This window comes from Bidens hawaiensis, unplaced genomic scaffold, assembly GCF_021521415.1.
Source record: "Bidens hawaiensis isolate Kalapana, Puna unplaced genomic scaffold, B.hawaiensis_p1.1 tig00006905_1, whole genome shotgun sequence".
Taxonomy (NCBI): domain Eukaryota; kingdom Viridiplantae; phylum Streptophyta; class Magnoliopsida; order Asterales; family Asteraceae; genus Bidens; species Bidens hawaiensis.
In genome coordinates this window covers 357,895-384,901 of record NW_027491471.1, presented here as the reverse complement: position 1 = coordinate 384,901, position 27,007 = coordinate 357,895, and the positions used below count along the sequence as shown (strand labels likewise).

Here is a 27,007-nt window from a genome sequence, read left to right as displayed (position 1 = left end):
TCTCAAATTGGTTTAAACATAAACGAACACAAATTAGAAAAGTCCGAGATGTTACATCGACTATAGCTGGAGTCAAATGGAAGCTACGTTAACTGGAAAGAAGAGACGCAGTGAGTCTTTCACCTGCATACAGTTACTTTTAGATTCTAGTTGTACATTGCATAATTTTTTTTTAAATTTTGTTTTCAGGGGCTTGGTATTATATTCGTGACAACTGGTTTGTGCCATACAGACAAAAGTTCGTATCCTGTTGGATTGACAACTGCCGAAACTTCAACAAGCATACAACAAACCGAGTTGAGAGCCGGCACGCAAACTTCAAGAGATACCTTCAGCGGCTGAATAACATGCTAGACTCTATAGCGGCGTATGCCTTTCAAGTCGTTAATTCCCAAATGGAAAAAATCAACGCAACCTTTGAAGACTCCCGTGTTAAGATCAAGAAGCACCATCTGTTGCAATTGTTTCAAAAGTTGCATAATAGGGTGTCGATTGCAGCTTTTATGAAACTTGAAAAAGAGTTGGATTGCTTGACACATTTGAAAATACAGGGGGTTCCTGCAGCCACTAGTTATTTACATCCACAGGGTTGCCGTGTGCTTGTCGACTTAGCTAGTACACTACTAATAATATGCGTATTCCATTAAAAGATATAGACCCCTTTTAGAGGAAGCTCGATTTTCAATCCGGCGTTTGTTCGAAATGAAGAACCAGACAATGAAGCGGAACTAGAAGATGTGAAAATAATAGTTCTGGGACTAAACAACCAAATTAAAAAAAAGTATATTCACGAATATAATGTCTACTCTTCCGAGCCAATCAAACAAGAAAGAGCCTGAGAAACGAGAGGACCCTTGGGGGCGTCCGAATCTAAACCAACAAGCTAGAAAACAGGAACCCCACCCCCCCCCCCAAATACAGCTCGTACGCCCCTTCCTTGTCACAAGATCCCCCCAAACACAACTTGTGCACTCCGTCCTCGTCACGGTATCCCAGACACAGCTCGTACACCCTGTCCTCGTCACAGAAACCAACACCCAAAACCCCCACCCATTCGTTATCGCATTCCCAGCCTCAGCCCCAATTTAAGATACCTAAGCCACCGAAACGTTCATCTAACAACCAATAGATCGTAGCTGACCTCGGTTTCCCTTTACTACTTAACCAAAAAGGCATCCTAATCATTGAAAAGTATATGCACATCATTCCCACCTGGTCATACCCGTTCTATCAGGAATCACCAATGTAAAAGTCAGATGGTAATTGCAGTTTCCAAGCAATCGCTCTGGGTTTAGGCATGCGTCAAGCAAACTGGAGGGAGGTTAGAGAACGCATGAGCGATGAGATGGACACAAAGAAATCCTGGTGCAAGTACAGGTTGAATTCAGAGATGTCGGGTAATTATGAGACGGTTCATCAAAACTAGACTAGTACACATCACCTTTATTCCAATTACGAAGTCATTGGTTTTCTGTACCCAGACATGTGGTTGCTTAGACGTATGACTGCGTTTTAATAAATCTACACCTGAGTTCAAGTCAAACCGGCTTCCCTATGAGACAGAGTCCGGAACCGCTGTCTCAAATTCTAGTTATAACTATCATTAACGTTGATGATAATCATTGGCTCAACATAAAACTGGAAGGGAGTTTTCCGGTGTCGGTGTTGGCATATCATTGGGCAGGATACACAAATGTAGTGGCACACGAATGGATGGTTTGTATGAAGATCGTATAAACGAGTATATACGAATAAAAGAAACTTGGCAAGTGCAAACTAAACAGTTCGTTGATTTTAAATGACATGGACGTTGTATCACAAATGCTATTGTTTTTCTTAAATATTTGAGAATTTATTAAAAAATTATGATAAAGATAATATAAAAATATCATTAAATAATGCATTACAAATAATATCATGTAAGAATATAATATTTTATAATAATAATAATATAATGTATAATAATATAATAAAAAATAAAAAAATAATATTATTATAAAATTTTAATATTATTATTATATATAAAAACGGTGCTATGATTTGACTTTTAGATCATATCCGCGGTATGGAGGCCTCTCCATCGCAGATATAATCTAAACCAAATCAATATATCTTTAAAAGTAGATGCCCCTCTAACATTCATCCCTCAAAACACAATCAAACACACTCAACCTTACCACTCAAACCACCACCACGGGTACACCACCACCAACATCACCAAAAAAATTTTGTTATGCTCCGGAGAATAATGATGATGGAGTCCGAAAATAGCATCTACACAGCCACAAAAAATTCTGTCAAAAATAAAGAAAATAATTGTGGTTGTGTAAATGCTATTTTGGAGTCTATTATAATTAATAAAGAATATATTACCATCGATCAGACGGTTGGTCAAATGGATAATGGTGTATGTGTAGATGCTATTTTGAAGTCCATTTAGTGATGTGGATGCATGTAGGTGTGCTCTTTCTTGATCAAAGTTTATCTTAAAAGACACATCAAGCGAATTTTTGGTGGTTATGTAGATGCTATTTTGGATTCATTTGCTACCAAGGCGGTTGTCATGAGCCCGAAGAACTTTTAATAAGCCGTCAACACCCTTAGTTGGGTCCCCTTTCATAAATCCCAATAGTGCCAATAATAAGCACTGTAAACTCCGTTGAAACATGGAGTGCAGGGTCGTGACCGTGCCCAAAATGCTACCAGTGGGGGAGGCAGTGTTGCGGATTAGAATTTGATGGGCTAAATGTATTTGATGAGATACCAATTTGTAACAATAGTTGCTGTGTAAATGCTATTTTGTAATGTATTATTACTTTTAATTTAAAATTTGTGTAAATGCTATTTTGTAATGTATTATTATTTTTAATCTCAAATTTCAAGTTTCTATAATTTCGTTTGATTATGATGTTAGTGATGTTGATGATGTTGATGTTGATGATGATGATGATGATGATGATGGCGATGATGATGATGATAATGATGATGATATTGATGACATTGATAATGATGATGATGATGATGTTAATGATTATGATGTTAATGACGATGATTTGATGATGGTGATGATGATATTGATAATGCTGATGATGATGATATTGATGATGATGATGATGCTAATGATGATGATTATGATGATACTGATGATATTAATGATGACGATGATTATGATGATATTGACGACGACGACGATGATGATGTTGTTAATGATGATGATGTTAAGATTAATTTTAATAGTATTACATAACACTATTAATATTATTATATAATAACATTAATAAAGACGTGGGACTATCCGCCGCGGGGAGACCTCTCCGAGGCGGATATTGTAACACCCCGGCTAAAGCAGAAATGCCCGAGTGTGACGTACAGATTGTTCAAAACACATGTGACACTATTAAGTGACAATATTATCATTGATTAATTTAATCATCATATACACAAGTTTGTAATCAAGAAGTATAAGAAAATATAAATACAACTAAAAAATTTTTTCCATTTGTTTAAATAATCTAAGCCTAGTGTCTTCACCAAGTATCATTCTCTAATCACGGTACCTATAACATATGTATAAAATAATGTCAACTATCTACATAGTTGGTGAGTTCCCACAGTTTTATATAAATACATAAAAATCATACAATTCATGGACAAGTGATAAACGAGCAAGTAAAGTTCTTTCCAGCTGGTATCAACCAACATACTCGGGTAATCGTGCAAGTAAGGTCCTTTCCAGTTGGTAACAACCAACGTACTCGGATAAGGAGGCCCTTTTACACTCACAACAAAATGGTCCTGAGTGCAAAGGGGAGCGTATGATCATACTTGTTGAGTCTACCACGTGCAAGTAAAATAAGAGCAAATAATCAAGTAACACACAAGTCCATATAGTGAATTGTAATTTGTAATCGAAATCATAAACACTTGAAGTTTTGTATGATACATATGCTACCCCAAAATATGAAAACGTTTAAAAAGGGGTTATGAGAAACTCACCTCGAAATCGAAGATAAACTTGCAAAATAAAAGGAAAGCGCGTTAATGAAACCAAAGCAATCGATCCTCACGAACTATAATTAAAACAAAAAAAATTCTAACTATCGGGATTGATAAAGTTGAAGAATAATTAAATTTAAAGGGATTTGCATTATTTTAATATATTTTATGGCATTATAATATTATATTTAAACTTTAACGGATTTTAACGATTTCTATTGTATTAATATTACATAATTAATAATCTAATATTAATATGAGAGAATACGAAGCACGGATTTTATCGGAATTTATATCTTGGGAAATCATCAACTTAGCGTGTTATAAAGTTTAGGAAAACAATTATAAAGTTAACGAAAAGGGAATTATAATATAAACGTTTTATAATAATTAAATATTATTTTAATTAGCACTTGAATAATAATTTTAACAATATTAAGAGGAAAATAATATGCGCAGATTACAGATTTTAACGGTCTAATTCTATTCCTGAAAACAACTATTTTAGCGAAATGTAAAGTTATTGAAAAAGGTAAATGATATAGCATTATATTAACTGTTGGTTGCGAAACAAAAAAGATAAAATTTAGTTTCAAATGTAAAATGATAAAATTTAATTTATAAATAATTTTATTTAATTTAAAAGAGTTTTATTTAATTTTATAATACTTTTGTTTGATTTTTTATTCATAATTTTAATGATTTATTAAACCTTAATTATTATAAGAAAAGAATGATAAAAAGACAATAAACAAAAACAAAACTGCTCAGACCTGGGTTCGAACCCGGGTCCTTTGGACCAAAGACTAGATGGTTAACCAATTGGGCTAGAGAGCATGTTCATACCATTACAGAAATAAATATACTTATATAAAATCTCATAGTCATCATCTTCCAAAAAACCCTATAATTCAATTACACAAATCGGTTCCATGTTTGCCAATTTAAGGTTAAGGGTTTTAGTTATCGGCTTAAAAGGATCAAAAACCATATATTACTTACTTGGTATTGTTCTTGTTTGATGGAAAACCTTGGCTGCCGGAATTCGAGCTTTGTCGGATTAATTATGTGTTAAAGAGAATGTTTTAAGTGAAAAGGATGATTGGAATGAGTTTAGATACAATTTGACGTAGGCTGTCGCGGTCTACTCAAACAATTAATTTTTATTAACTTAAATACCTATACTAGTACGGGTAAGTAAGGTCGTCTCCACAGGAACTCAAGGAAAGTGTTAATTTAATATTACTAAAATAATTATTTAACTAAAGCGGACAGACGATGTCAAGCGGTTTTTAAAAGATTAATTAAAACTAAACAATTACTTTTAAGAATTTGTAACTAATATTAATTAAAAGGTATTCATTCTGGGTTCGGGTAATGTGATATTCAACTTAATTCCAGATTTACTTATCTTGATTGCGCAGTAATTACTAGACCTAGTAGTTTGATTGTGACGACAAACGATACCCTAACCGAATTGTTGACACAATTGAACGCGATCTACCCAATTACCAATTTATGTTTTATGAAAACGAATTAAGTGACAATAGTTGATGATTATTAGTCAATGACACAAGAGCCTATCCCTAAGTGTTGATGAACAAAACCAAACAAGTGATGTACTAATCAATAATCGCAAACACAAATTGTTTTAACAACCAAGCAATAATTAAGCAAGACTAAATCATAAAACTCAATCAAGCTGTTAATCTTTAAGTATAATGAATCTGATCTTAAAAAGAATTACACAAAACCTTAAACTAGAATGAAGACAAACGTTTAGCCAAGCATCGACATATCGTTAAAATAACTTATCTTATTAAACATGCAAACCCGAGATGAACCGAAAGCTTCGGGATGGTCAAAAGTCACCCTAGGATACCTCTTTAGCTTCTGGAATTAATGGTATGACGAATGGGGGTTTAGATGGGTTTATATAGTGATTAAACCTAATTTTTTTGGTTTTAGGTCGGTTCGCGTCGCGTTAAGGACAAAATAGTCGGGCTCAGATAATTGACGCGAAGATGCCTCTCACAGATCCTTAGCGTCGCGCAAAGGACAAACTGACTTCATATTCAGATTCGTCTCATTGAGAAACTCGAAATTCATATATTATGGATTTCGTAACTCATTTTCCAGGCTGAGATATGCCTGTTTTACTAAAAGGCACTTTCTTGGTAACCCATCTTGTTCAATTTTCGCTTCGGCTTCAGGTTTCTCATCCAAACCTTTCCCGAGTCCTTCTTAACCATCCATATATGTTTCCCCATACTTCCATCTTCTCGAGGCTTGCTTAATCTTCATCTGGCTGGATCTGAATTAGCTAGTTTAAGCTCCGAACGTCCAATGTCCTGAAAACACATAACAATACTTGAAATACCAATGTTCATTCATTTATTTACCTAAAATTAACTAATTAATATATAATACTAACTAACTTTTACCCAACCATCACATCCCCACACTTATCCTTTTTCATCCCGAAAAATATTTTGCAATGGAACTTGAATTAGAGATCATTCTTACAAAATACTTCTTAGATTATCTTAATTAAGCACAAAGAACACTAAAACCGTGATTACCGATATTGTTGTCCACTTAAACCCATACCTCAATACTTACCGGGAAAAATAAGGCGTGGAAGTTTTCTTAGTTCATATGATTAAAATGAAACCCACACCTCAAAGGCCTGAAGCTGCCTTACCATGCTTCATTATAGTTTTACTAAACCAGATCACCCAACTTGACTTAAACCTTAAGATTAGACAATTAAAATTTTGCACATGTGAACAATTTTTAAGCCCATATGTAGTAGCTAAGAAAATCTTGGATATTTTATCGAATCAAAACCGAAACTTAAGCATCAAAGTCTACCAGAATGGCCATTAGATACGATTAAGTTGCAATTAAGTAACTAACTAGCAAATAATCCCCACTATATGACATACCCCCGTTATCAAGCAATACCTCAAAGTCCATCACCATAGGTGATTAGGCACGAATTCATCTGTAGGGATTACATATGACGTGTCCCGTGTGGTCCGTTTTTTAATGGTAATGAGACGCGAGCACGGGGATCCCATATGACTAACAGCATGTATGATCAAGTCGGTAGTGAATTTGTACTTTTAAAGCACGTAGTGATCATGTTTAATGACTTATGATTTGGCAAATAAACTGCGGGTTTGCTCTTTTTTAAGCTTTTTTAATATAAATAAATCCACTTAGGAAATATGCATACCCAGATGATTAACCGCATACAGACCCATGGTCTCCGAACCCCGGAGCATCCCATCAATACTAGATTTAAGGTTATAAAACCATACGCCTATGAAGTGTTAACCACTTAAACTAGCAGTATTGTTATTTAGGTTTATATCACAAGCCATTTAGCATACTCTAACGTTAAGTCTATCCAAGCATTGTACAATAACTATTCGTATTAAAATATATTTTTAGTGGTCAAATCTAATAAAAGGCTTGAGTATGGCCTAATCTTTCATTCCAGTCCTTACACAGGCTTAGCTAAACAAACAAAACCCTGAAGGTGTTTCCCACTAAAAATCAAGCCTTTTAACGGTTCAATTAAGTCTACAACCAAATATTATCATTTCATTCTCAAGGCTGAGTCTACCGACACATCCCAAATTAAGTGCGTTCCCGTTTTTATTATCTCATATTATATAATATTTTTGAAAAATAACCCCCGATTTTCTATCATCTTCCATTTATTATGCAAAAAATCTTATTTGAAGGAACATTTAAAACTTTTAATTTTTTTTTCCAATTTTCTCCCCCATCCGCACACTTGAGGCAAGCATTGTCCTCAATGTTTAAAATTTGACAAATAAAATAAGGACGGGGTTAAAATTTCACTTTGGTAATTTTAAAACCGGGCTTAATGTGATAATGGTAATTAATTATACACAAATACAATTACACTTTTAACACAAAAACTAATAAAACAAAGAAGGTTATAAAAACGAAATCACCTTACAGAGAATATAACTCTTATGTGCAACTCTCGTGCCCTCGGTGATGCTCTCGGTGAACTTACTTCTTCAACTCTCAAAATAAAATCTGCAAATTCTCAAACATGTAGAAGCATGCTTCTTACAAATTTTAAAAATATAGGTCTTTTAAACCGTTTGCAAAAACCATTCATTTTAAATTACCAATCAATTTTAAATAAATTCATAACCAAATTTGTTAAACTAGTAAAAATGTTAAAAGACCTAACTCACTTTCGTAGGAATCACGATTGCATTTAGCGTATACAACAAGCCCTTTAAACCCCCCGGTAGTCCGGGTGGACGAGTATGGTCTCGTGAGGGTTTATAATGAACTACACCCACAAAGTTCAAATACAAAATATACAAGTAACTGAATACAAGGCCGGGTTGCCTCCCGGCTAGCGCTAAGTTTTTGTTAAGGTCTTCAGCCGGACCATTACCTGATTTGGCGATTATGGTAGTCTAATGGAACATTTACCTATCGAATTTCCCGCATACACTCGGTAGTTAGGGTCCCAATGCTCTTCTTCCTCCTTCATGTTTAGCATTTACGATAAACCAAAACGGGCCGGTGTGAATGCATATTTACCTTTAGAATTTCCAACACATGCTCGATGGTTAACACATCGAGCCCACACACTCTTTCTTATCTTCGAAAAGTCAAATGTTGATCGGGGCCGAACCGAGCATTTTCCAACCGAGTTTCTCATGTAAGCTTAGCATTTAACTTGTCGTGTCCAGACTTGCTTCCTCATGGTTGACACATCTATAGTACCCACGTGAGACCAATTCTTACCATGTTGCCCATTATTCTTCATCTTCACCTTCCTCTTATTCGAGTTCAAATCATCATACCAGACTTTATCAATATGAATAATGTCTAATGGAGGATGATTGGGATAATCTGAAACTATCTTAGTCTTTGATTCTTTAGCGGGTGATACCTCTTCAACTGGGTCTAAGCATTCAACTCTATGCTTCAATAGCTCGGGCTCCTCTCCTACTACATCATAATCATCAAACACGACCTGGGTTACTTCCACAACCAGTTCTTCAAAAGATTCTATGTCTTCAACATGGTCTAAACTTTCAACTTCATGCCCCAAAAAAATTGAACTCTCTCCCTCTATATCATCATCTTCAACCACAACCACTGCACTCTTTGACTCTTCAATGATTGACAGAGTTATTGTGGTATTAATCTCTACAACCTCTTCCTCCACTTCATGCTCTAAAATCACTTGAACCTCATCTATCACTTCATTATCAGCCACAACACCACTAGCCAACTTCTCTCGTTCTCATTTAATTTGGGCCACCTCTTCTAATAGTTGACTCACCAGTTCATCTTGGGCCGCATTAGACGTTTCTTGAAGCTCTAACCTTTGATTTATAGCCTTATTCTAAGCTTTTTGATCTCTCTTCATCTCCTTCAGAAAATCCATAACGTCTTTCATAGACTCTTCATTGTTACCAGGGGAATCTTCTTGATCTTGCTGATAATTCCTTTGATAAGTACCACCATGATTATACTATCGAGGGACTTCTTCGTATATAGGTTAGGGGTACTCATCATAATAGTAGTCTTCCTCCTCTCGATAACTTACAAAAGTTGGCGTCTCAGGTCTATCACTATCATATTCACTTGACTCGTAGTAGCTTTGGTGAAGATGGTTCAAATCATATGAATGTGGATAGTCCGAATAATCATCCTCCACAACCTTATATCCTTCATGTGGGTCATAAACCCAACTCCACGTCTTCTTGAGTTACCTACACACATGAGACACACAAATACCTCGCGTAAAATCAAACGAATAAATAAAAAAATTAAAACAAAACAAAATTTAACTATCGGGATTGATGAAGTTAAAGAATAATTAAATTTAAAGGGATTTGCATTATTTTAATATAATTTATGGCATTATAATATTATATTTAAACTTTAATGGATTTTAACGATTTCTATTGTATTAATATTATATAATTATTAATCTAATATTAATATGGGAGAATACGAAGCATAGATTTTATCGGAATTTATATATTGGGAAATCATCAACTTAGCGTGTTATAAAGTTTACGAAAAGAATTGTAAAGTTAACGAAAAGGGAATTATAATATTAATGTTTTATAATAATTAAATATTATTTTAATTAGCATTTGAATAATAATTTTAACAATATTAAGAGGAAAATAATATTTGCCGATTACGGATTTTAACGGTCTAATTTTATTCCCGAAAACAACTATTTTAGCGAAATATAAAGTTATTGAACAAGGTAAATGATATAGCATTATATTAACTGTTGGTCGCGAAACAAAAAAGATAAAATTTAGTTTCAAATGTAAAATGATAAAATTTAATTTATAAATAATTTTATTTAATTTTAAAGAGTTTCATTTAATTTTTATAATAGTTTTGTTTGATTTTTTATTCATAATTTTAATGATTTATTAAACCTTAATTATTATAAGAAAAGAATGATAAAAAGAAAATAAACAAAAACAAAACTGTCCAGACCCATGTTCGAACCCGTTGGGCTAGAGAGCATGTTAATACCAGATGATTAACCAGTTGGGCTAGAGAGCATGTTAATACAATTACAGAAACAAATATACTTATATAAAAGCCCATATTCATCATCTTCCAAAAAACCCTAGAATTCAATTACACAGATTTGTTCCATGTTTGCCAATTTAAGGTTAGGAGTTTTAGTTATCGATTTAAAAGGGTCAAAAACCATATATTACTTACTTGGTATTGTTCTTGTTTGATGGAAAACCATGGCTGCCGGAATACGAGCTTTGTCGGATTAATTATGTGTTAAAAAGAATGTTTTAAGTGAAAAGGTTGATTGGGACGAGTTTAGATACAAGTATAGGTCCTATTTATACTAATAATTGGAGCGTATGTGCAATAAATGGGTTAATTGATTTAGGCCGAAATTCCGGCGATTTCTACGGCTCAAAACGCACAAATTGGGTTGTTATTGTTAATACGCATTATTATTGTTGAGTACGGACCGTCGTTGTAGTCTAAAGTTTTTACGAACATTTAATTAGATTGTAACGCGAATTTTAGCAGTTAATGAGGGCTGCCGAAAAAACGATGGGGACGGGAGTCACTGGTGGGATTGATTGTTTTATTATATTATAATTATTATAATATATTAATTTAAATATATTACACTTTAGCCCCTAAGGTTACGAAGTTCTTATAATATCATAATTAATATATATTTACATTTTATACCTCGAAGTTTATTATTGCTTTAAGAACAAGAATTAGATTATGATTTACAAATTGGATCCCGAACTTTGAAATGTTACATAAACTTTTTAAAAGTTAATTTATTTGGATTATTTTCGTATTACGCCCGATAGTTTGCGAATCGGTTAAACATTTAAAACTTTTAATCCCAAGGTTTCGTTAGTTGATCTAAAATAATGGAAAATGAACGAACGTTGAACGCCAATCATTGGGAATATATCATTAATGTTAAAAGGATAAATTAAATATACCGAAATAACAAATCGGTCGACTTAACGAATACAAATCTGAATATCATATGAAACGAACGTTGAGAACATCATAACATATATATATATATATATATATATATATAAACAAAACCGAAAATTCAAAAATGGGTCGGGTTTTCGGGTTTGAAAAGTAAGGAATATTACAGATATGATCTAAAATAATATCTGGATCCGAGACGGAGAGGTCTCTCCGTGGTGGGGAACACCACAGATAACCCCTCTCCGTCCCGGATCAGTTTCATACATACACACACAAACAACAACAACAACAACACACACAAGCATATTCAAGATCCAATCCGGCCATAACAACCCGTTCACATCATCTATTCAAGATCCAACCCGGCCACATCATCTATTCTCGTATTCACACATCGAGGTACATTTAATTCTCGTATTTCACTCGTTTTTTATCGGGATTTGATTTAGGGTTTCATTTACGGTTAGGATTAGGGCTTTGAAGGTTAGATTTAGGTACGTTTAGTGCTTTGATTTAGGTATTATTGAAACGGGTTTGGATTTGGGGTGAAACGGGTTTGGAATGCTTGGAAACGGGTCCTGGTTAAAACCTGTTTTGTTAGGGAAGAAAGCCTCTCCGCCATGAAATGGCCTCTCTGGCATATTGGTCTTTATTTGTTATTTGTTTTAATATTATAATTACATATATTATAGTAATATAATTATAATAAACTAACATATTTATAATAAAATCATAATAATCATAATAATATAATATAAGTATAATAAACTAATATATTTAGTTATAATAAATATAGATGGCGGACCACAAATACATTCCCGAGGATGAGTTTCTACTAGACTACGAGCATTTGTAGTTTGAGGAGAACAACACACTTTGTATTCACTTCAAGCGGCTCCGACATAGATGCTGCGGGCCCCCACGACTTTTCCCTGGAGCTATATCGCCGAGTGTGACGAGGGGGATTGGATGGCAGAGATTGTGGGGGAGGCTTCGCCATGGCGCAGATTGTTTACTGTCACCGAGGCCGCGTACCGGGCACTCATGCTAGAGTTTTACTTTACGTTCACTTTTAGGTTTTTTTTTTCTTTTCAATTAACTTGTAAACTCGATTTACCTAACGTGTCACTATTGTTTCAGGCCATGTCCGGCAGGAGAGCCGCATCATCTGATGTTGATTGATGACGCGAATCATGATCAGGCGGATGTTACTTTCCGTATTTTCGGCGAGGATTGTTACCAGTCGAGGAGGAGTTTATGGTGGCACTCGACTTATACACGCCGGAGGAGGTATACCAGCTGATTTTCACGGAGAGTATCCACGAGACACCGGATGACTTGTTGTGGCATTGGTGGATGGCGATTAACGATTAAGGTTTCTCGCACCCCATTACTGAGGTCAAGGCCTTATCTATCAGGGACCCGTTGCACAAATATATTATATTATATTGTGCAGCTACCTACACAAGATGATCGCTTTAACAATGCAGACATCAAGGGGTAGATCGCTGTAACATGCGCGATCTATTTTTTTGCGGTGCCTGCTAACACACAAAAACTGCAAACTGGCTTGCGCATTCGGCGATTACTTCGCGCTATATTGGCGTAAGTAATTCCGTGGGTCGTTGTTCGGTGGCTCATACGTGGCGCAATTGCGCACAGGTTGGGCTACGGGGCACGCCTGGCAGATCTACCCTTTCAACCGCCACTACAGCCACGCGAGCTGGATTGTCGTCAGGCACAAAGCATGAATATCGTCCGGAGGATTGACGGACATTACCGGCTGGTCAATTATCGGGTGGCTGCAGGCCCTTATGTCTTGGTCCCACTAGTCAAGCCTCTGCCATTCGTGGAGCAGGAGGCGCATATTCAGGACGTCGCGGTTGACGCTGAGGTCAGTGAAGATGTTGATGACGGCAATGGCGGCGATAAGGTACTTTCTATTATCGTTTAAATTACTTTTTATCTTCGTGTTATTAACGTTAATTTATCGTGTTGATAAACAGCCGTCGCACCAAGAGGACCCACAGCACGTTCCGCGTACATATCGCGCCGTACGTTTGGATGCGGCCACTGACGCCCAGGTACAGAGAGTAGAATAAAGGATGTTACAGCTCTAGGAGGGGATGTCATAACTCCAGCATCAGATGGCCTGGGTGGTTGGGTTTATGTCCGCCCCAGCAGCGTGGTCATGTGTACACACCACTGGCGCCACGTTTCGACCACAAGGTGAGCACGTCAGGCCATGAGGCGAGCATGTCAGGCGTCAAACGCGCACGAGACGGCGACGACGACATGGGTGGTGCTACAGTTTAGATTTGTTTTTGCATTTTGTTTTTTTTAAACTCATTGTAATGTATTTAATATGTACATATAAATATTATTTTGTTTATGTTGTTTCGTTGCAATTTTAAAATCGAGCCAAATAAATATAACCGATTTTAGAAAACCAAAAAATATTTAAAAATATTTTTTTACACCCCACCAAAAATATTTGTAATACAAAACCAAAAAAAAAAAACAAAATCAAAAAACAAAAAAAATAAATAAATAAAAAGACAAAAAATAAGACTTTTTTAGAAAACACCTCACCTATCTGCCATAGATAAGTTGTGTATTTCCTAAATACCTTGGGTGCCTATAGCAAACATATACATCGTTAAGAATCAAACATTTTTTTGAATATGAAAATAATAAAACTTTTGCGAGACAGTGGGTGTTTCAGGATCACATTTTTTTTTCTTCCTCCTCCTATGCGTTTGTGGCCTTGAGAGCCCAATCGTGGGTGCTTTAGGATCACATTTTGCGAGACAGTGGTATATGCGGGATGGATTCTGATTACTCTTGTGCTTTGGCTTGTCTTCGTGATATGATTCCAAACGTCGATTTTAGTAGTTTCACTAACAAAGAGACCTCCCCCTCTAAAACCCAACATGCATTGGCGAGTGCTCTTTTTAGTTAAATTGTTCACGACATGGAGTCACACTTTGACATGACAAGTAGACAAAAAGCCATTTTTGAGTCTCTACGAGCACCACATGCTCAATATTTTCTTCTTGCTATCCTTATATATGGGTTATGTCGGCATATATCTCCAGTGGAGTATCGTACTATCCTTAAGTATCGCCTAATGATTCCTCTATTCTCGGTTGATGAGACATGTCATGTTTGTCGTAAGGCTAGACTCATATGGGGAGAACACGGTGCATTGTAAAGAGCTTCCGGGGTTTAAGTACCGACACAATCTGATTAGGGATGTGATTTTTGATATATTCAGGACGGCCAGAATTTCTGTTAAGAAAGAAGCACATGTGAATTTCTTGACTGACTCGTCGGATGGAAGATTATCTTTTCGACCGGATGACATTTTGGTGTTTGGATGGATAGGAGGAAAACATGCGTGTGTGGATTTAACAAGGGTTTCCCCTCTGGTGGGCTTAGGGAATAGTGGTTTCACAGTCGGTCAAGCTACTTTAAAAGCTGCTTCAGGTAATGTGACCAAACATGAGAAGACGCGTCTTGACAACCAACATGTATTTATTCCTTTTGCTTTTGACACTTTTGGTTTTCTCGCGCCTGAAGCTGTGGAGTTACTTACCCGTGTTCAACAGGTCATGCATAGTAATGTTATAACTCCAAGAGCAGCAGATGTAGTTTTTAAAAGATTGGATTTTGTGATTTAAAAAGAGGTAACGACACAGCTTTTTGCCGTGTTTCGATGTAATTTAATGTGTATAAAGTAGATGGAGATAAAACTTCTATGATTCAAGTATCCGAGCAGGCGAGCACATCAAAAGATCTGACTTTGTATTTTTATTTTATTATTATCAAAATAATAAAAATAAAATGGAACAACCAAAACGGAATAGACGGACAGTTTCTTTATCATTACAACGACGGATCCAAAATCGCCGATAACACAAACAAACCCTATCTAGCTTCCCCATTGGCGGCCAATCTCATCTCATCTCATCTCCTTATACAATCAATCAACGTTACGATGCGTCAATAAGACCCCGTAAACACTCATTTCGTAGAACTTAGGGTTAGGGTTTTTTGAAATTAGGGCTAGGGTTTATCGAAATGGAACCATGATGTGTAGGATTGAGAACGGATGTTGTGCCACTGAGGATTCACCTTGTCCACTTTCCACTGATGAAGATAAACACGCACCGGTGGCTCAAATTGGTGCAAGTTTCTACGCACAGGCGTGTAAGGCGCTTGCCGTTGATTCGCCTTTTGATTCGGAGGATGTGGAGAAGAAGAGTTCAGTTACTGTTTCCACACTGCCTTGTGGTTTGGCCAGCTGGTTGTGTAAACAGTCGGATAGTCGTAAGAAGCGTAGGAAGTCGCATTTCGCCTTGGATACTAATAGAAACAAGGATAAGGTTAAGGTGAACAGCATTTGGTCTGAAACAGAGGATTACTTTAGGGAAGTGCGGTTGGATGATATTGAGAGGCTAAATGAAGCTGCTTCGGTGTTTAGTGGTAATAGTAATAATAATAATAGTCTCATTTCAATTCCTTATCCTGGAAATGATAATAGTATTAATAATAACATGAATGAAAGGAATAGTCATAGTGAACAAGATGTTAACCATATTATGGAAGTAGACGGTGAAAGTGTTAATGAAGTTTCACAAAACCAGCAAGAGTATAGTGGGATGGAATGGCTTTTAGGTTCTAGAAGTAAGATATATTTGATGTCTGAACGGCTTTCCAAGAAACGGAAGCTGGTGGGTGGGGAAACAGGTTTGGAGAAGCTTGTTGTTGCTCAACCGGTTAAAGACCGAGAGCTGTCTATTTGCTGTGATTATTGCAGCATGGGTGGGACTGATGATCAGTTGAACAGGCTGATTGTTTGCACGTCTTGTGGTGTGGCAGTGCATCAGAGATGTTATGGTGTGCAGAAAAATGATGATGCGGGCTGGTTATGTTCTTGGTGTAGGGTTAGGATTGATGGAGAGAAAAGCACTGACGGTGACAGGCACTGCCTGCTTTGCCCAAAGCAGGGTGGGGCTTTAAAGCCTGTGAAAAAGAAGGGTGATGGGGATGATGATGGTGGTCGCATTGAGTTTGCTCACTTGTTTTGTTGTCAGTGGATGACTGAAGTTTATATAGAGGATACTATAAGCATGGAACCAATTATGAACATTGAGGACGTTAAGGATGCACAGAAGAAGTTAATATGCTATCTGTGCAAGGTGAAATGTGGTGCCTGTGTTCGTTGCAGTTACGGTATGTTGTCACATCAGTTTCATTCTCTTTTTCAGTGGTGTAATGGTCTATCACATCTATTGCTGTTAATTGGTTATGAACACAATAGGACTTTAATGTAGGATTTTTGTATCTGTAACTATGTAACTTTTAGTAATATGCTCAAAACAAATGTCTTATGCTAGTTTGTGTTTCTACTTGTTCTGTGTAGAGTTTATTTGTAGATTCATGTTAAATAAAAAGAAATATTACATGTGTGACTACAGGATAAGATTATTTAGATAACGTGGTTTATCGTGTTTACTGATTTTCAAAGAGTGATAACCTGTTCTCCTTTGATGCGGTTAGACTGCTAGAAACTAGGCATTCTATGCGGTCAACTGAAAATTGCATTAGTTAGTTTGGCTTAACATTTGTATACAGAGTTGCTCGTATTTGAAAGCCAACATTATAAATAAGTAAAGGGTGAGGTGTGCACTCATACCTTCCTTGGTTTATTCCCTATTCACAGCTATTGCCTTTTGGATAACAATAGAAAAGATTTATGGAAATAATGTACTTATGTAATCATCTATCTACATCTTGTATTTGAAGACAAAAGACCACGCAAAAAGGGTTATTCTTTATTATCAGCATTAATGGAAGCAATGCATCTCATAACAATTTGGTGGGGCCCTCTAGTTGGTTCATCATAAGTGAGTATAGGGACATCAAGAGTTGCAAATTAAATTTGAATATTTTTGGAACATGTTGTGAAGTCATTGACTCTTAATTACCAGCAGGATCTCAAATCATTTAACAACATCAAGGTTTTGTTGTTGCTGCTGCTGCTGCAGCAGCAGCATTTGCCCCGTTCTTAAAATATGAAATCTGACTTGAGAAGAATCATAGTTATCAAATGCTATTCTTCAAATAAAATAAACAAAAGTTATTATATAACATTTAATATCATCTAATTAGTACCAAAAGTTCTAAAATAGTCAAGATTCAAATGTGATCCCAAAACTTGAATAACAAAATGTATCATAGAATGCCTTTGCTTTCTCCTAGATCTAAGTTACAATGGCAACCCTTGCGTTTCTTTTGCTAGGCTTTTATGTTCTCATGTTCTTGGCATAGACAATGCCGAAGTGCTTGCCTAGGAACTAGAAGCGCATTTATTGAGCCTCGCCTAAAAAATGGGCCTAGGCGCAAGAAGCAAGGGCTTTTAATAACTATGAGATGAATTCAGCCTTCTTAGAGTTACCTGATGGATGCAAGTTGAAAGATATAAAATGCGTTAGTCGCACTCAAGGCGCATAGGCCTCGCCTAGGGCCTAGGCGCAAAAAAAGCGAGGGCCTGAGGAAAAGTAAGCGCACTTAAATAAAACATTTAAAATATATTATGCACATGAAAAATAATGCTATTCTTCAAATAAAATAAACAAAAGCTATTATATAACATTTAATGTCATCTAATTAGTACCAAAAGTTCTAAAATAGTCAAGATTCAAATGTGATCCCAAAACTTGAATAACAAAATGTATCAACATAATGCCTTTGCCTTCTCCTAGATCTAAGTTTCAATAGCAACCCTTGCGTTTCTTTTGCTCGGCTTTTATGTTCTCATGTTGTTGGCATAGACAATGCCGAAGTGCTTGCCTAGGAACTAGAAGCGCATTTATTGAGCCTCACCTAAATATGGGCCTAGGCACAAGAAGCGAGGGCTTTTAATAACTATGAGAAGAATTCAGCCTTCTTAGAGTTACCTGATGGATGCAAGTTGAAAGAAAGTAGTACTATTATTTTGTTTTTAGATAAGATATTTAAATATGTAAGTACGGTGACATAATATGATTATTAAAACAATACAACAGAAAACAGATGATCCCTTCATATGCATTTGTGTAGGAAACCGACTGTGGGTTGATATCTTGTGCTTAAGGGCTATTGTTGATCTTGGTCTTTTTATATTTGAATTTATAATGCTAAAAGTTCTTATAGAGGACCATGCTCTAATTTGGTGCTGGTCAAGCTAATGCGGCCCATGATAGCCATGTTGTATTTAGCGTTCATTATGCACTAGATTTCTTGTAGAAGCTTTTGATTAGCCATACTTTTCAAAACATCTACTGATTTAGAGGATCCTTATTTTTATGCATTGTTTCCTCAACGATACATCTCATAATTATAGCGTTCATCCTTGACCGATATCCTGTATTTCCACATTAAGTGCACAGATCATGACAGGCGGCATAGCTATATGAAACATATGTAGTTACTTGTACCAATCATGCTCTACATATCATGTTAGCTGGTCTTCTACTCTAATGAATTGACAGTCTTTATTAGCTTTTTTTTTTGTTTTGCTGTTCTCCTTTATTATCAATCCTGGGTCCATGTTCATTCTTTCTGGAATTTGTGGATGTTTTCATATGCAGCAGATAAGGTGACACGTGACAGCAAATAATATTAGAATGATACCTTAAAATGCATCAAGTTGATTTCTGCTGTATGCAACGTTTTTGTACGAAGTAAATATATATTTTAAGAAGTAAGAATTTAGAGCTTATGCAGTTGGGGAAAAATTTACATTCGGCATGTTTATATAGGGGATTAGTGTTACATTGGCAAGGGTTTCTAGGCTTAATGATGGGTTAGTTTTGGACATGGGATGAAAAATTGCCAAAATGTCATTCATTAAACCGCTAATACTTTTATTGCAGAATTGAAATGTAGTAATTACTTGGCATTGTTAAACCCTGCATTTAACAAAAACAATTTTAACTTATAACTTTTCCCTTAACTTCTTTTTATATTGTATTTTTGCAATATTAATTATTGGAATGGATGTGTTTAAATAGTACTTTGGAAATGATGCTGCAACTTTTTTTTATGAGAACCAAGGATGAGTTGGGTGATGAAATATGCATCTAATCAGTTAAATGCCGGTCTTTTGGTCTCACAGAAATGGCTTACATGTGACAAAATATAAGTACTTAACAGTATGCCCGACAAAAGATGAGAACGAAATTGCAATAATAAAATTATATGAATGGTTTAAAACAGTAGACATAAACAGTGTGCAATAGAAAATGCAATATAAAGTGTATACATATACGATTACAAATTAGTCGTATAATGAAATTCATGTCTTTGGTATTAAAAACTGTTGTTTCAATCTACAAACGACTAATATCTATTTGTTGCTAGATCTTTTTGACAGTTTAAAAAAAGCAAAGCTATTAAGATGCAGTTTGCTCTAAGCATTTGTGGAGCTAATGGGTCGACTGGCTTTTTTACGCTTATTTGATAAATGAGTGCATTAGCGATTGCGTAAATAAACAGGGTACTGACACACACACACACACTATCTCAATGTTTGAGAAATGATACTATTTTGGCAGAATTACCTTTTTCAAATGACCATTGTAACTATGTTATCGCTTTTGTAGGATGTGAAACTATACGCTTACAGTTTTCTGCTATTTTTTTTATTCTTAGCCTGTTAATTCTCATCTGCCTAGGACTTTCTTACACTATCCACTGTTTGTGAGCTATAATTTCTTTATCTTTTTTGATACTTGAATAGGATCTTGTCGAACTGCTTTCCATCCTGTATGTGCAAGGGAGGCAAGCCACAGAATGGAAATTTGGGGGAAATTTGGTTGTGATGATGTAAGCTCATTCAGCTTCCATTCAAACTAGAAAGCATCAGTCAATCATTTTATGCTCTCATGAATTATGTTAGTGTGTTTAATTTTTTCACTTAAAATATCTTGATGTGGCCTTTTTTTTTCTTTTTAAATTTATGTAGGTTGAGCTGCGAGCTTTTTGCTTAAAGCATTCTGAAGCCCCAAAAGAAGGTAGTGCATCTATTGAAGATGGGGTGCTGACTACTAGCTCAAACGTTAAAAGTAAGACAGACTTTGTTGATGAGGCGGACTTCAAAGGCAGCAACACCGTTGAAGATGCTAAAGTGTCAGATTCTACTAATCTCACTCTACTTTTAAAGAAGGTTCAGTAAATATTTATGGAACACGTGTTATTATAAGAGTATCCTTATGTTTTGACTGTTTTGTGGGATTATTGTTCCTCTTAGTTAAAATTGTTTAAAAAAGATTCTGCTTATGTTTGTGGCTTGCAGAAAAATTTGAAGCTTAAAGTTTTGTCTGCATGCATATCCAATGGTGAGAAAGAATCTGGTGCTGAAAATGCTATTACAAGAGCACCAGACAATAATGTAGGGAGTTTTTCTGTTATGTTGGGCCCACCTCGGAAGAAAGCCAAAGGCAATATTAGGGTGCTCAAGGATAACAGTCTTATATTGTCTCTTAAAAGGAATTCTGCAGATGGAGTATTAAGGGATGAAAATGAAAATGGTGGCAAGTTTTCTGGTCAAGAGTCTTCTCTTGATTCTAGGGTAAAGGTTGGTGCTTAGTTCTCTAACCAACTTGTAGTTATGCTTACCTTTTGTGATCTTATTGTAGGGTTTTACAATGTTAGCAGCTTTTGCGAATCTAAGATTACACTTTAATGTCATAAATATAGATTTTTAGATAGATGATTTACTAATTAATTTGGTTAGTATGATTCTTTATGGCATATATAATTTAATATACCAAGGTTTTCTCTTATCCGATTTAGTCACCCCTGGTTAATTTTCATTGTTTTCTCGGTGCATGTAGATTTCTTGCTTATTGCTTATTTTTTCTGTTTTATTTTATTATGTTTTTGTTACGAATAATCCACTTTCTTGTAGTGGATATCCAACTAATTTTTTGGTTTCGTTACTGTAGGCTTCTACTGAATCTTGTCAAGTATCTTCTGATTTATTGGTGGGAAACACTACTGAACAAAAAGGTGCATTTTCTGATAATTTATTTTTGCTATGTTTCATTTGGCCTATTTTATATGGGGTTTACTGTCATTCAGTTGATGGTAAATACAACACAATCTATTAGCAAGGATCTGCTATTTGCGGTTCAAAGCGCTGATTGTAGTGGGCTAAGTGTTCGAGATAGCTTTTTTGAGTCCACACCTGATAAGTCTTGTAAAAATGTGCTTTTAAACTGGTTTAATCTGAATTGCGATCATGGTTATAACTTATAAGTAACTGGTTACTTGTTGCAATGACTTTCTTTGAGCAAGTTCACCTTGCAAAAAGATCAATCTACCCTTTAAGTGATAGTTTATGAGAATTAAGTTTAGAGGAGACTGATTGCTTAAAACTTATTAGCCAATTTTCAATATATATTACTTTTTTTTTGTTTAATTTGCTTTTCGTTTGAAATTTTAATATCACATACCAAATTTACCGGTATTGCAGGTGATGCCGTCAAGTGTTCAAGCCCAAGTCAAAATGGCTGCGGTCAAGTTGACAGGCCTATGGACTCCAATTGTTCAATCACTAAGAATAACAGTCTTGTTGCTACGTATGTCTGAAAACTTGAATTTTTGCAACTTGCTAATATCAAAATAAGAAATAACGAGAAAAAGAAGGGGGGGGGGGGGGTTGTGTCTTGGGATCTTTGTTTTAAATGTTTGTGATTATTTGGTTCTGCATGAATACCAATATCTAGACATCTGGTAATGTAGTAGAACAGAAGCTTCACCTGATTCTTATGTCCACCCACTTATACTGATGCGGAAACCATATTTTTCTGAGAAGAAAGTTCACGTGGATTATGGTAACATCTTGCTTCATAAGTATTCCTCACAGTTATTTTGCGATGATGTTATCTGATAAAGGCTTTTTCAGATTCTGGAGTCGGTTGCGATCAACAAATTCGAAATTCGGCTACTGAGTCGAGTACTGATTCGGGAAAAACTGAACGGCTGAGTATTACAAATATGTCTCCAGTTGATGAAGTGGAAGGAGAACTGGTTTACTATCAAAATCAACTACTTTGCAATGCAGTTGCAAGAAAAGAAATAAGTGGTCTCTTCTTTATTTCTGTGGGTTTAGGGATTTTGCTGTATATCCGTTGCTGACTAGACTACTTGTGTTATGTGGTACACGCAGATGTTTTGATTTCTGAGGTCACCAAGCGTCTCCCACAAGGTATTGAGGATGCAAGAAAACGTAACTGGGATGCTGTGTTTGTGAGCCAGTTTCTTTCCGACTTAAAAAGAGTAAAAAAACGGGGTCAAAAAGAAAGAAGGCACAAGGAAGCTCAAGCTGTGTTAGCCTCTGCAACTGCTGATGCAGCCGCCTCATCCAGGGTTTCTTTTTTAAGGAAAGATACGATTGATGACTTAGCTCACCAACAGGTTGTTGTTCTTGACTCTTATTTTATTAAGTGTCAAAAAACTAAGTTATTCATAACCTTATCGTCTTCAGGATATTTTGAAAGCAAAAGAAGTACATCCCAAGTTGTCTGTAACAACTTTACATGAAATATCAACTTTGAAGAATAAAGGGCTTTCTAGGTTTTGTGATGTTTGTAGACGGGCTGAGACAGTTTTGAACCCTATTATCGTGTGTTCTAGTTGCAAGGTTAGTTAAATGCTTGTAATAAAACTCTTTGTTTCCTACCCTTTTTAATTTTGTTAAGATCTAATCATATACTATCTGCTAACAGGTTACAGTTCATATTGATTGTTATCGTAGTATTAAAGATTCTACAGGCCCATGGTTTTGTGAGTTATGTGAAGATATAGGGTCATCTCATGTAGCAGAATGTAGATTATGTGGTGGAGTTACTGGTGCTTTTAGAAAGTCAATTGATGGTCAATGGGTCCATGCCTTCTGTGCTGAAGTAAGTTTCCTTTTTTTTTTGTGTTGAGGATCTACAATGTTGTTTATGATTATTACATGTGTTTCATTTTTATGATGCAGTGGATTCTAGAATCAACGTTCAGAAGGGGGCAAGTGAATCCTATTGATTGCATGGACACAGTCTTCAAGGGGAATGACATTTGTCTTGTTTGCAGCCGCAAAGAGGGTGTCTGTCTGAAGGTGAGTTTACACATTATTTGTTTATTTATTTAAATTTTTTTTTTGTGTTGAAAAGTTGGTTTTAATAATATTGTTCACAGTGCAATTTTGGTCACTGTCGAAGCACATTTCATCCAACTTGTGGTAGAAGTGCTGGCTTGTTCATGAATGTGAGGACTATTGGTGGGAAGTTGCAGCATAAGGCTTACTGTGATAAGCATAGCCTTGTGGAGAGGACTAAGGTGATATGTTTTCTGCCATTTCTCTTTTTATGATAATAATAATAATCACTCTAGTTTCTAATAATTTTGTATATGACAGGCTGAGACTCAGAAATATGGAGTAGAAGAATGGAATTCTTTGAAGAAAGTTAGGGTGAGTTACAGCAGCATGAGGGTCATTTGTATTTATTTTTCATTTATAACCTCTTGCAATGCTTTTTAGTTAAGTTACTATTGCTCTCAGTAATCATTACAAAATTGTGGCTTTATGCTTCTGGGTTTTTTGAATGTGTCTTTTTATTTTGAGTGTTAGCATCTATATTTATTCGTGTGACAGATGAAAAGTTGCAATCTTTGTATGACATGGTATTATCTTAGAACGATGTTTAATTTATATGACCATATTTCTGTGTGCAGGTTGAATTGGAGAGATTACGCCTTATATGTGAAAGAATTATTAGACGGGAGAAATTGAAGGTAAGCTTTTAACAGTGTCTTCTGGAATATAAAGTTATAACCATAATGTAGTTTACAATAACTAATGTTAAAAGTGGAACACTTCTACCAAGTTTAATGACTAGAATGGTACGGGTCAAGGTATGATGACCAAAATGTGTGCATTGTCGTTTTATGACAGTATCCCTTAATTAAATCCCATTTTATTGTTAGTTTCGTTAAGTCTATTCATATTTATATGTTGATCATTAACGCCTACCAAACAATTGTACTGTTGCAGCGTGAGTTGGTTGTTTGTTCACATGACATGCTTCGTTGGAATAGAGAATCAATATCTTCATTCACTCGCGTATGTACTGCTTACGTGTCACCTGATGTTAGTTCAGAGTCAGCAACAACCTCTTTAAAAGGCAGTTACACAAAGAGATCAGATGATGTCACAATTGATGCAACAGTCACCAGGAAGCGACGTATACGGTTTTCAATGGCAATGGACAATGACCAGAAAACAGATGACAGCTCAACTTCTCAAATCTTTATTCATACTCCTACAGTTAGGCCACTAGCTAGCAAACAAATCCCACACAGGCCTTCACACACTGCGGCTGATGACGTGGACCAGTGTCTTGGACATGAAAAGGTAAATTCTTTTTTGTTAGGGGTATTTTAGTCATTTCACATGTGCATCACGTAATTTTTACTCGTTTTATAAAAGGCGTGCGGATTCTGTTTTAATTAATATTAAGGGTATTTTGGTTATTTCACATGCACATAGCAGAACTTTTTTTTTTTTTGAAAGGGTTGGTTTCGTTTGTTAATGCTAAGGGTATTTTGGTCAGTTAACATGCACTTAACATAATTTCTAGTTTCTTTATAAAATAAGTGCTGATTTTGTTTAATTAATGTAAGGGTATTTTGATCATTTCACATGCACATAACAGAACTTTTTATTTGTTTCATAAAAAAGTGTAAATTTTGTTAATTAATGTTAAGGGTATTTTTGTCATTTTACATACACTTAACAGAAAAGGTTAATGTCCATCTACTCTAGGGACCATTGGTGTTACGTTTGTGCAAACGTATGGTCTAAACCTGTAATCTTTGAAACTTAGGGACTAAAGTTGCAGTATAGCCAAATCACAGGGACTTTTTTGTGTAATGAATGAACTTTTTATCAAAATGATTTAGGTGGTCTTATGCTTTAAAGTTACACCCGGGCTACTTTTAACCAATAACTTTTTTGCTAATGTTTTTAATTTTGTTTGATCCTTCAAATATATAAAACATTGCTGAAATCATCCAGTTTATAAATAAATTGGTTTGAGTTTGCAACCTTTACTTTTACTTATAATTTGAGAGGCGGAAAGTTTGATAAGGTTTCAAAAGAGGTAGTGCTAGGTCAAGTCAATTTATTTTGAATTTGTAACTTGTTATTGAATTAGATATGATAACAATAATTATATTATTACAACAATATCTGTAAAAATCCATCTTTGAGGCTGAACACTTCGGGGTACTTTTGGCCAGCCGGACCCAAATTAATCAATTTTCAAGTACGTGTTAAAATTGCACGAATAACTTACAATTGTATAAACATTGTCACAGCATACAGAAACTTTTGAGAAAGAGTTGCTGATGACATCAGATCAAGCATCCATGAGAAATCAGCGGTTGCCAAAAGGATTTGTTTATGTTCCTATTCGTTGCCTCTCAAACGAGGAGGTAATCGTTACGGCTGCTGAAGACAACATGGGACAAGACGATTAAACACACCGAAAATCATTCACAGGTTTTTTCATCGACTTATGCATGGCAAAAGGTCTCAGCCACTGAAAAACCAGAAGCTATTCAATAGCGGCTGAGATGAGACGAAGCAAGCCGTGTTTCTAGTGGCGTTGTGTATTCATCGGGGAAGAAGATGAGAAACCTGTATAGTAGGTGGTATCAAAAGGGGCTTTTGTTGATTTGTTGTAGTATTAGAGTCATTTTGTTTAGCGGTTTTAGTGGCAAGTTGAAGAACTTGTATTCCTATACATGTCGAGTAGCGAGTTGTAAAGTGGTGTACATAGATAGCACTTACACCAAGAAAGATGGCATTTTTGTAGTTTGGCGGAATCTAAAAAGAATTAGCGGAATTTAAAAATCGTATGTTGTATGCACTTTCTATTCTTTTTATTTTATAAGCCAAATAATTACCTTACTCATTACACTAGTCTTTTGGGTTGAGCTATGTTTACTCATTACACTAGTCTTTTGGGTTGAGCTATGTTTGAGCAACTTGGGATTTTGTTGAACCAATATTTGTATGCCAGAAGCATCCTTTGACTGAAACTGATTTAGACTTGATAGATTTTTTTTTTTAATTTTTGAACCAACTTAATAACAGCAATTTCTACAAGCACACATCATTCCAGCTCAAGGTGGCTTTACTCACAACAATTTAACATAACTCTTGAAACAAACCCTCGAGAATTAAATTATATTAAACGCCAAAAGATTGATTCAAGTTCCATGCTTTTCCCCTTGAGGCCAATGACGGGGTCGAACCATCATTCTACGTTTATTTCTGATTACATTGTCAACTCCAGATTTTGGGCCACCCATCTAGACGTGCACAAAAAAACCGGTTCCGTACCCGAACCGGTGGAACTGACCCGGA

At 35.6% G+C, this 27,007-nt stretch overlaps 1 protein-coding gene across 1 annotated transcript; it reads left to right on the top strand.

Annotated features, from left to right (window-relative positions):
* The first annotated feature begins 15,608 nt into the window (after positions 1–15,608).
* On the top strand, positions 15,609–26,494 carry LOC143633759 (uncharacterized). Its single transcript, XM_077102006.1, has 15 exons — positions 15,609–16,773; positions 20,324–20,409; positions 20,549–20,749; positions 20,879–21,160; positions 22,061–22,166; positions 22,493–22,672; positions 22,757–22,956; positions 23,075–23,230; positions 23,316–23,492; positions 23,573–23,692; positions 23,773–23,913; positions 23,993–24,046; positions 24,310–24,369; positions 24,629–24,988; positions 25,954–26,494. The coding sequence occupies exons 1-15, from the start codon at positions 15,627–15,629 to the stop codon at positions 26,113–26,115; spliced, it is 3,432 nt and encodes a 1,143-aa protein (XP_076958121.1). The 5' UTR covers positions 15,609–15,626; the 3' UTR covers positions 26,116–26,494.
* The last annotated feature ends 513 nt before the right edge of the window (positions 26,495–27,007 follow it).